The sequence below is a fragment of the Macaca thibetana genome, chromosome 7 (genome assembly GCF_024542745.1).
Source record: "Macaca thibetana thibetana isolate TM-01 chromosome 7, ASM2454274v1, whole genome shotgun sequence".
NCBI classification, from domain to species: domain Eukaryota; kingdom Metazoa; phylum Chordata; class Mammalia; order Primates; family Cercopithecidae; genus Macaca; species Macaca thibetana.
In genome coordinates this window covers 91,490,732-91,504,286 of record NC_065584.1, presented here as the reverse complement: position 1 = coordinate 91,504,286, position 13,555 = coordinate 91,490,732, and the positions used below count along the sequence as shown (strand labels likewise).

General features: G+C 44.6%; 1 protein-coding gene across 1 annotated transcript in view; it reads right to left on the bottom strand.

Moving 5' to 3' along the window:
• PGPEP1L (pyroglutamyl-peptidase I like) overlaps positions 1-5,023 on the bottom strand; it is a 50,708-nt gene extending 45,685 nt beyond the window's left edge. The window contains 2 exon segments of the mRNA XM_050798201.1: positions 3,862-4,094; positions 4,548-5,023. Of these exon segments, the coding sequence (XP_050654158.1) occupies positions 3,862-3,895 (34 nt within the window). The 5' untranslated portion in view covers positions 3,896-4,094; positions 4,548-5,023.
• Between the last annotated feature and the right edge of the window lie 8,532 nt (positions 5,024-13,555).

The window sequence follows — 13,555 nt, the reverse complement described above, 5'->3', positions numbered from 1 at the left end:
CACTCACGGTGAGGGTCTGCAGCTTCATTCTTGAAGTCAGCGAGACCAAGAACCCACCAATTCCAGACACAATCGTGCCCAGCCTACATAAAATATTTGTAAAATAAAATGATTATACAGATGGAGAACAGACTAATGGTTGCCAGGTGTTTGAGATGGGAGGAAGGGGGTGGGTGTGGCTGTAAAGAGCTAGCACCAGTGAGCTTTGTGGTGATGGTACTGCTATGTATCTTGATTGTGATGGTGGTTATAGGAAGCTACACACGAGATGAAACTACACCCTGCATGCACATACAAATTTTGAATTATACCAATGTCAATATCCTGGCTTTTACATTGAAAATGTTAATATGTCAATATCAGGAGAGGCTGGGTAAAGGGTATAGGGGACCTCTCTGTACACTTCTTTGCAAATTCCTATGAATATTTATTTCAAAATAAAAAGTTTTAAAAACTATGTGGCCTCCTGTGTGGGAGACTAGCCAGTGCCAGATATGCCTGTGACGGAGTGGGGTGCTCAATTAGGTGTGCTGCAGATACAAGTGGAATTCTCTAACTCAGCTTTATCCTGGAGCACAGCTGAGGTTTTGTTCCATCTCTGATTCCTGTGACACATTTCTCAATTCATTCAAACTCTTAGATGAGGAAAGGGCTGTGATTAAATGTCAGTCTCTGAAAACCTAGCTCCCTGGACCTCAGGCCTTTAGAGTAGGAACCAGTTCTGGAGAGAAACTTGAATTATGCCTTTGCAATTCCTGAACAGCGGGGTCTGGACCCACAAACAGGGTTGACTCACGAGGGGGTAAAAACGTCCTCAGGGAATGAAAAAGTTTTGGACAGGACGTCCCAAAAAGCCCATGGTGTCCTCTGATTTGGCCAAATCCTTTAGAATAAATAAGACTTCAGCTGCCTCTGGAAACAGCCAGGAAAAAAAAAAAAAAAAGCAGTTATAGAAAATGGGAAGATTGGCCGGGCGCGGTGGCTCACGCCTGTAATCCCTGCACTTTGGGAGGCCGAGGCGGGCGGATCACGAGGTCAGGAGATCGAGACCATCCTGGCTAACCCGGTGAAACCCTGTCTCTACTAAAATACAAAAAATTAGCCGGGCGCGCGGTGGCGGGCGCCTGTAGTCCCAGCTACTCCGGAGGCTGAGGCAGGAGAATGGCGCGAACCCGGGAGGCGGAGCTTGCAGTGAGCCGAGATGGTGCCACTGCACTCCAGCCTGGGCGACAGAGTGAAGACTCCGCCTCAAAAAAAAAAAAAAAAAAAAAAAAAAAAAAAAAAAAAAAAAAAAGCAGTTATAGAAAATGGGAAGATTAAGAAAAAAAAAGCACTGAGAAGCCAGGTACCTCCTGGGATAATAAAAATGCAGTAACACACAAAAATCACATCCTGCTTTAGAATCATTTTTATCAGCAAATAAGACATCTCTTATCTGTTTTAAATTAGAAAAATCAACTCTGCAAGTGAAGGTTTGAAGCTCTTACGTTGCAGGGTCAAACCTCACTTTAAACTTGTCGGCCCCCCAGTGGAACTTGCAAAAGGAGCCGGAGAAATCTCTTAGAATTCTGAGAGGCCCATGGGAGGGATGCATGTTTTCTCACTCTTGTTATTGTTGGTGCCAGTCTGAACACCTTGATCTCGAAGCAATTTATCAGAGCCCTGGTTCTCCCACCATCTGTCTACATGCCAATTGTCTTGGTGAGATTTACACACGAAGCAAATCCAATTAAATGAAGAGACTGCCCCTGGCAGCTCAAAGCATTTCTAACACAGGAAGGCCATGCTCTGGAATCCAGCGGGCATTCTCAAATCGCGGCTGATTATCAGCTACTTCATCAAACAATCTCCAGTTTGCCAGCAAACCACAGGCTGACAAGACAAAGGCAGGGGTCAGTGTGGTTCTAAGATGGTGCTTCAATGTCCGTATTTCATTCATGACAAGCACTGCATGTAGAGGAGTACAGTTTCCTTAGGAATTCAAGAGTAATTTGAACCATTCAATCTCCAGAACCAAAATAACACAAATAAGAGCAAGGGAGTTAAAGGTTTCCCAAATAACTTTCTTTTTCTCAGAAAGTCAACAGGAGTTTGAATTATAGTCTGAAAAAATTAAGCGACACAACTTTCAATTTCCCATTCATCCAGGAAACCCTGTCTCTTCATCCAACACAATTCAGAAAACTTAAAACTGGCCAAATGTGTCTAACTAAAAATGAAGGCTGGACACGATGGCTCATGCCTATAATTCCAGCATTTTGGGAGGCCAAGGCGGGAGGATCACTTCAGCCAGGGAGTTAAGACATCAGTCTGGGGAATACAGGAAAACCCTGTTTCTACTAAAAACTAGAAATACATTGTGGGATGTGGTGGTGAGTGCCTGTTGTCCCAGCTACTCCAGAGGCTGAGGTGGGAGGATTACTTGAGCCCAGGAGTTTGAGGCTGTGGTGAGCTATGACTGAGTCACTGCACTCCAGCCTGGACAACAGAGGGAGACCGTCTCAGAAAAATTAAAAATACAAAAATAAAAATAGGGCCAGGCGTGGTGGCTCATGCCTGTAGTCCCAGCACTTTGGGAGGCTGAGGTGGGCAGATCACGAGGTCAAGAGATCGAAACCGCCGGGCGCGGTGGCTCAAGCCTGTAATCCCAGCACTTTGGGAGGCCGAGACGGGCGGATCACAAGGTCAGGAGATCGAGACCATCCTGGCTAACCCGGTGAAACCCTGTCTCTACTAAAAAATACAAAAAAAAAACTAGCCGGGTGAGGTGGCGGGCGCCTGTAGTCGCAGCTACTCCGGAGGCTGAGGCAGGAGAATGGCGTAAACCCGGGAGGCGGAGCTTGCAGTGAGCTGAGATCCGGCCACTGCACTCCAGCCTGGGCGACAGAGCGAGACTCCGTCTCAAAAAAAAAAAAAAAAAAAAAAAAAAAAGAGATCGAAACCATCCTGGCCAATATGGTGAAAACCCGTCTCTACTAAAAATACAAAAATTAGCCGGGCGTGGTGATGGGTGCCTGTGGTCCCAGCTACTTAGGAGGCTGAGGCAGGAGAATCACTTGAACCTGGGAGGCGGAGGTTGCAGTGAGCCGAGATTGGGCCACTGCACTCCAGCCTAGTGATAGAGTGAGACTCTGTCTCAAAAAAAAAAAAAATTAATAAAAATAAAAATAAAGAGCTTTGTGAAGATCAGACCCCCAGGGTCCCACTGGGATGCTGACTTGGTGAGGCACATGTGGGTGGGGGTGACTTTGGATGCACTGGTGTTTGCGGAAGTGAGCAGCCACCATTCCTTCCAAGTCGACCTTCTGGGGCTCAGGGTCTCCAGCTAATGGCTCTGAGAGGGTGCTTCAGAGCTCCCTGAGAAATGGAAGCTCTCACTCTGGGAGCGGGGCCTGTGTGTTCTTTTGCGGGTGGCCGTTGTAGAGGGGCTTGCAAGCCTTGTGAGGGCCCTGTGGCTTCTGGGCCTACAGATTCCTCTTCCTTGCTATGAGCCTGCACCCCCAAGGGATACCTCACTTGCCTCAGGCCCCACTCAGGGAAAGCAGGTACCAGCCTCAGCTTCCTCCCTGCTGGGTTGAAAGGCAAGGTCGGAGCCTAAGCCACCAGCGGCACCTTCGTGCGTGCCACTCAAGAGTTATTTGAAGCGAATGAGCCACAGAAGCAGAAATGCCTGTGTTCCTGATTGTTTATTAATGGGGCACAGCAGGAAGTTCGTTTCCATCTGGAATTATCAGCACCACCAGTTGCCACTCTTTTTTCCCCTCAGGGAACTGTTTAAGACCCAGGATCAAGCCAGTGCGCATTCCAGGGCCAGGCTAAAAGCAGCAACAAATAGGAGAGAAAAAAATTATATAGTCTTACCAGTCACCACCACGCAGCTGGGCTGGGAATCCATGAAGACGAAGTGGGAGCTCGCTCTGTGCTTCCTGGGTCAGGCGGCTGCCCAATGGCCGGGCTCTGTGCTCTCTGAGCTCCGGCGTTTCCTCCGCCTGGCCGCGTGCTGGCCTGGGGAGGGGAGCCGCTATGGAGCGGGAGCCCAACCCCTCCTGGCCGCCGGGCTTCCGTAGCGTTCTGGGCCCCGAAAGGCCAAGGATCTGGGGGAGAGTGTTAAGGCGATGCCCCTTCAAAGCAGAACGATCCAGCTCAGGACAGCGGGTCGGAGCGCCAGCAGGGACTTTCTGGACATTTGGGCGTGGGTCAGTTTGTTGTTCAGGATGGTTCAAAGGTGAGCTAAGGGTTTGGCCACCAGCTGTCCCGGTTTGCCTGGGATGGAGGGGTGTCTGGGACGGGTAGAACGTGCTCAAAGGGGTACCGTCCTGGGCACTGTGGGCTACCCTACAAGTCGTTTATTTAGATCTTATTTTTTCCTCTTTAGTAATCCCCGCTCCCTGCCAGAGCCCCTCGTTGTGTTTGGCCATTGTGATTTGGTAAAATTTGATTGCTCTGGAAACTCATTCCACAAAATACGTTACATGTGAGCAGAAGAAAAAAAAAAAGAAGAAGAAGAAAAGAAAAAGAAAGAAAACAAAACCATAGATGAATCTTACCGCGCCTGCCTTTAAAATATTGATTGAAATCTCTGCTGCTGTGGGTCCTCAGGGAAGTTAACCTCTGTGCTCAGGTTTCCTGTTTTGGGAAACAAGGATCACAGCACCGGATCATGTATGGATTCTTTCTGTGCCCCCGGCACTGTCCCCAGCTTCATCAGCCCTGAGGGACAGAGGCTTGCCACCTAGCTAGTGTCTGTGCAGGCTTGGTAGCTCTGCGCTCACCACCCTGCGTTCTGCCTGCGAAAAGTGCTTGCTTGACACTCTGCTGGACTCCTTAAATGTACCACTGACAGTGAGGCACAGCCGTGGCATGCCACCTGGCTCTGCAGACAGTCCTCCTCTTTTTGTGTCAGAATAACCGAAAAAACTAACATTTGGGGCTATCCCCTCTACTGAAGAAGCTGTTATACAACATCTTGATCTTTCAGAGAATACTATTAAAAAACAAAACAAAACAGAACAAACTTTTGGCCAGGTGCACTGGCTCATGCCTTTAATTTCAGCGTTTTGAGAGGCCAAGGTGGGAGGATAGCTTGAAGCCAGAAGTTCAAGATCAACCTAGGCAACATGGCAAGACTGCGTCAATTAAATTTTTTAAAAAGTGGTGTGTGCCCGTAGTCCTGGCTACTTGGGAGGCTGAGGCGGGAGGATCACTTGAGCCCAGTCAAGCATGACTGCACCTCTGCACCCCACCCTGGGTGACAAAGCGATACCCTGTCTCTAAAAATATTCTTAAAATTTTTTTTTTCTTAAGTAAAAATACTATTTTTCAAAAGCTATATAGTAAGAGGAAGAAGAGCCATAATTCTCTGTTCCCATCTAGGCCTGGGTAGGAGAAGCTCCCTTCAGGAAAGCAGGCAGAGCCTCTCAAGCACCGTGCGGCCTCTAGAAAGCTCAGTGTGACAGCAGGACCACGTAGCTGCATCTTCTGAATTGTCCTCCTGATATAAAGCGCTCCCTTTTAATTGGGATCACCTCCAGGGATTAGACCCCACTTGATGGCTTTCTGGGATTCTGAACCAGGCTCAGTTCCCTTTAATTGGCTCCTGGTGTGGGCTGCAGGCTTTTTTACAGCCAAGAACAGGTGGGAAGTGCCATTTGCTCCCATTGGTCTCCCACTCCCTGCCCTGAGAAGCTGGGGCCCACCTTGTGTTGAGTGGGATGCAGAGGACTTTGGACTTGCCTTATTTCACAGAAGTTACCCAGTTTCTCACATTCCCTGAGGCACTTGTGGACTTGGTCTCAACCTCCTCTGGTGAGCAGCTCTCCTGGCTCCTATCACTTACCTAGTTCCATCATGGGGGCTTGGCTTCCCCTGCACTGTTAAAGGAAGAGATTGGGCCATTAAGAAATGCCCACATTTGGTGTTTTTGTTTGTTTGTTTTTGAGATGTAGTCTAGCTCTGTTGCCCAGGCTGGAGTGCAGTGGCATGATCTTGGCTCACTGCAACCTCTGCCTCCCAGGTTCAAGCAATTCTCTGCCTCAGCCTCCCGAGTAGCTGGGGTTATAGGCACCTGCTACCACTCCTGGCTATTTTTTTTGTATTTTTAGTAGAGACAGGATTTGACCATCTTGGCCAGGCTGGTCTTGAACTCCTGACCTCGTGATCCACCTGCCTCAGCCTCCCAAAGTGCTGTGATTACAGACATGAGCCACCATGCCCAGCCAGAAATGCCCACATTTGTGAAGTTGGTTGCTGCTAGGGTCCAACTCTACTATCAACATTCACCGATGAGGTCTGGGAATGGGAACTTGTGTTTAAGCAGACTCCCTACGTGCTAAGACTGCCCGTCTTTAACCATACTACTTTTCTGATAACAAAGCTGAAATTTTCATCATAACTATTTTTTTGATTTGACATGAGGTACTCTTATTTTAACTAAACTGGAATGTGTCCTGGAGTTTTCACTTTCCTGTAATTCACTTATTATTTTTCTGTTCTGAAACTTTCTCTAATTTTGAAATTAATAGAAAAAGAAAACAACAGATATAAAATATTTTACTTAGTCACAGCGATATGTCTATTTGAGTATTCATTCACCTCCCCTCTCCCCACACAAGAAACTCCCAGCATAGTCCTACATTCTGGAATGAAAATAGCTCCAAAAAGTATGGATTTTGAGGTTCAACATCTGCACTTTTCTTTCTTTTTCCATTGTAAAAACAAATGGTCTCTAATAATTGATGTCAAACACAGTCTTCAGGCCGATGAAATACAGTAAGCCTGAGAACGAATAAGGGAACTAAATGGAGCTGTTTTATTTAACAGAAAGCACAGTGATCTTCCTTACAAGCTGGATTCCCGAGAGGAAAATGTTTGTAATCAGATTTGACTCTAGGATTAACAGGGCAAGGTGCAACCCTCTTAGTGAACCGAAAAGTAAGCAACAGTACACAGGTGTTCTCACCAGGGACAGCAAATGGGAGTTGCCAAGATTACAAGATCCCAAGACCTAAACTATTTCACGTGCTGAACTAAACTCAGAACTTTGTGGGATTTGTTTTAAATTTCTCATTGGCAAGTGGTAACTTCCTGCTCTAGCAAGAAAAATGATTAAAGGGGTTTGTTTACTGTCTCTGACACAAACAGCTCTAACAACACGTTTTGTACACTTGACATAAATGAAATTTAATCAAACTGGTCAAAATCCTTTGGGAGGTGGGGAGAAAATAAATCAATCAGCAAGAAGCACTTGTGATTTCCAAAATAATGATAACGTAAGTCTTTCTCTATGTCTAACATCACTGTTTCCAGATAAGCGACTTAGCTCTACTGTAAAACACAACCCATGGCCAAATTGCTTCTTGTCAAAGCACTACGGGATCCTCCAATAATATCACTCTACCAAGGCAGCGTTCAGAACTCACCCTCCCCTACACCTCTGCCTCTGCAGCTTTGTACCCCAGCAGGGGCCAGCCAGCACACGATTTCTGAAAAGGGCCAGAAAATAAATGAATAAATGTAGTGGGCTTTTGCTTTTTTTTTTTTTTTTTTTTTTTTTTTTGAGACAAGGTCTCACTCTGTGGCCCAAGCTGGAGTGCAGTGGTGCAGTCTCGGTTCACCGCAACCTCCGCCTCCCGGTTCAAGCAATTCTCATGCCTCAGCCTCCTGAGTAGCTGGGATTACAGGTGTGCACCACCACACCCGGCTAATTTTAGTAGAGACAGAATTTCACCATGTTGGCCAGGCTGGTCTCAAACTCCTAACCTCAAGTGATCTGCTTGCCTTAGCCTCCTAAAGTGCTGGTATTACAGGCGTGAGCCACTACACCCGGCCCACGCTGTAGGCTATGTGGGCCAGTTGCAACTTGGCTGTTGTGGCGTGAAAGCAGCAATAGATAATATGTAAGTAAATGGGTATGACTGCATTCCAATTATTATTTATGGATGCTGAATTTTGAATTTAATGCCAATGTGTCATGGATTTTGTGTCTTTGGATTTTTTCAGCTATTTACAAGTGTAGAAACTATTCTTATCTCTCAGGCTGTACAAAAACAGGCAATGGCTACATTAGGGCTGTGAGCTGTCATTTGCAAAATCTTTCACTTGAATATTTCTCTTATAGGGCACATGATATGGCTGCTGATATGGTGACCTTATGGTATACAACTAACAAATATTCAGTTAAATGAGTAAATAGATTATAATTAAAATGGAAACAAGAACTAAAAGTGATTCTGAATATTTCATCAAAAAACTCATTGCTTTCCCTTTTTTGTTAAGTTCATCCATTGTTAGAAGAGCATTCTGAAGAGACATGGCCAACATTTTTGTTTTCAAAATTATACTATTTATGATGTGTACTAGGAATTAACAGAAGCAGTTAGTACAATTAATTTTTTACAAAAAAGAATTTACAAACAATTTTTTCCTGGTACAATTAATTTGTTAAAAATTTGGTAAGAACTTTCTCCCACCCCCCAGCACTCCAACCGGGATGTGAATGTGCTGATTGTTCAAGGTGGGATCTGGCTGCTGTGCCCAGGTAGGTTAGGAACCTGAAGCTCTAATTCATCTTCTTGGAGGTATTGGACTGTACATTCATGTTTTTAAACTTTATACTAAAGCATGCTTCTCAAATGCTTACACCATTTACTTCTTTTAAAATTAAAAACTTGAGGCTGGGTGCAGTGGCTCATGCCTGTAATCCCGGCACTTTGGAAGGCTGAGTTGAGGCAGGCGGATCACTTGAGGTCAGGAGTTCAAGACCAACCTGGCCAACATGGTGAAACCCCATCTCTACAAAACATACAAAAAATAGGCAGGTGTGGTGGCAGGTGCCTATAGTCCCAGCTACTCAGGAGGCTGAGGAAGGAAAATCACTTGAGCCCAGGAGGCAGACGTTGCAGTGAGCCAAGATCGTGCCATTGCACTCCAGCCTGGGTGACAGAGTGAGACTCCATCTCAATCAATGAATCAATCAATAAAATTAAAAACTTAAGGCGAGGTATGGGGGCATGCTCCTGTATTCCCAGCTACAATAGGAGCTTCTCCCAGCTGTTGAGAGAAGATCGCTTGAGCCTGGGAGGTCAAGGCTGCAGTGAGCTATGATCTCTCCACTCCAGCCTGAATGGGAGGGCAAGACCCTGTCTCTAAAAATGAAAAAAATAAAAACTAAAAATGAAAAAGATGAGACTTTTATAACTTTCTGAAACAACCATTTCAAATGGTTTTAAAACCATCAAGAAATTGGTATGCTAGGATAATCTTCAACATCCCATGGGAAACTGATATTGAAGATACTGGAATTTACAACCTCACCTATGAATTCTGAATTAATAGTTTTGAGAATGGATGTTTTAAAATTCCTGGCAGGACCAGGTGCGGTGGTTCGTGCCTATAATCCCAGCACTTTGGGAGGCTGAGGCAGGCAGATCACTTGAGGTCAGGAGTTCGAGACCAGCCTGGCCAACATCATGAAACCCCATCTCTATTTAAAATACAAAAATTAGCTGGGTGTAGTGGCACGCACCTGTAGTCCCAACTACCTGGGAGGCTGAGGCAGGCGAATCGCTTGAACCAGAGAGGCAGAGGCTGCAGTAAGCCGAGATAGCACCACTGCACTCCAGCCTGAGCGACAGAGCTAGACTCCATCTCAAGAAAAAAAAATTAAATTAAATTAAATTAAATTAAAAATAAAATTCCTGGCCGGGCACGGTGGCTCACGCCTGTAATCCCAGCACTTTGGGAGGCCAAGGTGGGCAGATCACAAGGTCAGGAGATTGAGACCATCCTGGCTAACATGGTGAAACCCCATCTCTACTGAAAATACAAAAAATTAGCCAGGCATGGTGGCAGGTGCCTATAGTCCCAGCAAATTGGGCAGCTGAGGCAGGAGAATGGCGTGAACCCGGGAGGCAGAGCTTGCTGTGAGCCAAGATCGCACCATGGCACTCCAGCCTGGGCAACAGAGCAAGACTCTGTCTCAAAAAGTACAGTACAATACAATACAATACAATTCCTGGCAGTTTTCTATGATATATCACAAGGTGATATTTCTGTTACATTTTGTAAGAGAAGGATTTGTCTTTATTTTTCTTCTGTCTTATATTTTTCCCTTAGATTTTTGCTAAGTCTTGATCACTTTTTTTTTTAGGGACTACAGCTCCTTGACTACAAAGTAACAACTGTTGCAAAAGGAAGTTTTCTACTTGTTAAAATCCAGTAGCTTGTTAGTCCTATTGTTTAAATACTGGATTTTTCTTTCAAATTTCACAAATATCTTAGGAATGACTGGAACATTTGTGTTCTTAACACTGAGGAAATCCTTGTGTAGACGAATGAGGCCAGATGGAGGGTGCAGCAGAGAGCTTAATATCCTCTTGGAATGGAAGGAGGGGGCCATATTAAAACATGCTCCAGGCCTTCCAGGGGCCCCTATTTTCCAGTATACACACATAAGAGGCATTTTTCTTTTTTCCTTGATTGGGGTCAAGGGTAATTTTTGTGTCAGAAGTGAGTGCTAAGGGGCTGAGTAGGTTTGAGAAAGGCTTAGAGATCCAACTTATAGACAATTCAATTATAATATTTATGATCACTGATTTTTAAAAATTACTGGACCTCTTAAAAAAGGTTGGATATGAGACTGGTATATACTGAAGCTAATAGCTTTCTCTTTTCAAAGCGATAGTGTCTCTCTCTGACGACACACAGGCTGGAGTTGGAGTACAGTGGCACTATCAGAGCTCACTGCATCCTCAAACTCCTGAGCTCAAGAGATCCTCCCATCTCAGCCTTCTGTGTAGCTGGGACCACAGGTGTGTGCCACCATGCTCAGTTAATTTTTTAATTTTTTCTTTTTTGTAGAGATGGAGTCTTGCTATGTTGCCCAGGCTGGTCTTGAACTCTTGGCCTCAAACGATCCTCCTGCCTTGGCCTCCCAAAGTATTGGGATTATAGGTAGGAGCCACCTCTCAGGGTCTAAGAGTTTTCTTATATATCAGCAATAACTAACTCTAACATAATTGGAGAAAAGAAAGAGCCCATCCACAATACCCTTCAAACAGAAATGTATGAGATCCCTTTGGGGAAGACTGTGGAACTGGCGGGGTGTGGTGGCTCATGCCAGTAATCCCAGCACTTTGGGAGGCCAAGGCAGGTGGATCACCTGAGGTCAGGAGTTCCAGACAAGCCTGGCCAACATGGTGAAACCCTGTTCTCTACTAAAAATACAAAAATTAGCCAGGTGCAGTGGTTCGTGCCTGTAATCCCAGCTACTTGGGAGGCTGAGGCAGGAGAATCGCTTGAACCCAGGAGGCGGAGGTTGCAGTGAGCCGAGATCGCACCATTGCACTCCAGCCTGCGCAACAAAAGTGAAACTCTGTCTCAAAAAAAAGAAAGAAAGAAAGAAAGAAAATGGTGGGACTTTAGAAAAAAAAACATAGAAGACCCAAATAAACCAAAGGATGCTATGTTCTATAATGGGAAGATTCAAAACTTTTAAAATGTTAATGCAAACCGATGTTAAAGACTAGATGTAACTGGCTTGCCTTCCCAGATATCCAAATATATGCTAAAAGTTAGGGTAATTAAAATAGTGCAATATTGTTGTAGAAATAGGAAAACTGTCAATAAAATAGCTAGAATGTAAATGAGAATTTAATATACAGTTAAAGAGATAATTCAAAAATTAGTAGCAGAAAGAATATACCATTTAATGCTGTGGGAACCATAATATATAGCCAGATCCATTCCTTGTGCCATATAGGTCAGTAAATTCTGATTGGATTAAAATTCAAATCTGAAAATCAAGACAGTAAGAATGCTAGAAGTAAATTTAGAAGAATTATTTTCTAGTTTTGGAGTAGTTTCAATTTACTCATGCGAGACACAAAACTCAGAAACTAAAAGGAAAAGAGGAGGTATTTGACTAATACTGACTTTGGAAATAGGAGTTGAATAAGCAGCAGGGAACTTTTCAGTTCATTAGTCTGTATATATACTGTATACACGCACACACACATATTTTAAAGGAACTGTTCAGGCACTATGCACGTAATTTTTTTTTTTTTTTTTTTTTTTTTTTTTTTTTGAGACAGAGTCTTGCTCTGTCCCCCAGGCTGCAGTGCAGTGGCGTGTTCTCGGCCCACCAGCACTCCCAGCTAATTTTTTTGTATTTTTAGTAGACATGGGGTTTCACCGTGTTAGCCAGGATGGTCTCTTATCTCCTGACTGACCGTGTTAGCCAGGATGGTCTCGATCTCTGACCTGGTGATCCACCCGCCTCGGCCTCCCAAAGTGCTGGGATTACAGGCGTGAGCCATGGCGCCTGGCCCCATACGTGTAATTTTTTAAAAACAAGAGAACTTTTAAAAATGTAAAAAAATGTACACCAAAAAATATATACTTCTTCATACATTGAAGCAATATATTTTACATTTTTACGGCAGACATTAATGAACCTTTAGTCCTGTGTGCCTGTGGCTGACTGCCACAAGTACTGCTTGAGACCATAACTATGACAGTTACTACTGTTACTACTTGAGACCGTCATTACAAGACTGAACGAAGGCACAAACGTAGAAATGATAAAGGAAGGAAGGGAAGAAGGGAAGGGAAGGGAAGAAGGGAAGGGGGGGAGGGGAGGGAAGGGAAGGGGAGAAAGAAAGAAAGAAAGAGAGAGAGAGAGAGAGAGAAAGAAAGAAAGGAAAGAAAGAAAGGAAAGAAAGGAAAGAAAGGAAAGAAAGGAAAGAAAGAAAGGAAAGAAAGAAAGAAAGGAAAGAAAGAAAGAAAAGAAAGAAAAGAAAGAAAAGAAAGAAAAGAAAGAAAGAAAGAAAGAAAGAAAGAAAGAAAGAAAGAAAGAAAGAAAGAAAGAAAGAAAGAAAGAAAGAAAGAAAGAAAGAAAGAAAGAAAGAAAGAAAGAAAGAAAGAAAGAAAGAAAGAAGAAACTGTTTTAAAGGAAGTGGAAACGCGGAAGAAGAAGGGAACGTCCCGCTTCTAGTTGGCAAAGGCAGCCCCCCGAGCTTCCACAGCCCTTCGTATTTATTGGGACAATGAGCAGGGAGGAGGCGATAAGATTGGTCAGCTGCTTAATTGATCACCAGTTCCCATTACTAACAGGCTTCAATTATGTCTAATCATAAAAACACTTGCGCCTGGGTCATGACTGCCCTCAGCAGCCCTTCTGGGCGGCAGACACAGTTTGTCAGTTTGCCAGCACCCTACTCTCATGAGAAACAGTTTGCTGCTTACTCACGTGGCTTCCAGTGGTATAGTGAGTTGATCACGACCCTCAATCTTTCGGCCTCTAAGAGCCGCCGGCGGGGGTGGGGAGGTGCCAGCCTGCTGAGGCCTTTGGGTTCCTAGGCTTCTGGCATTTTAAAACCACCACTGCATTCCACCTCCCCTTGGATAACACCCTGAAACAGGCCAAGAAGAAATACAGGGGGAAAAATTACCTGCTGTTGTATATTTCTATTTCAAATGAATACTAGCTGAACATTTACTAAATAACATTGTTAGGTATCAGCAAAAGCGGGCTTATAATAGTTGGGTGAGGACAGGG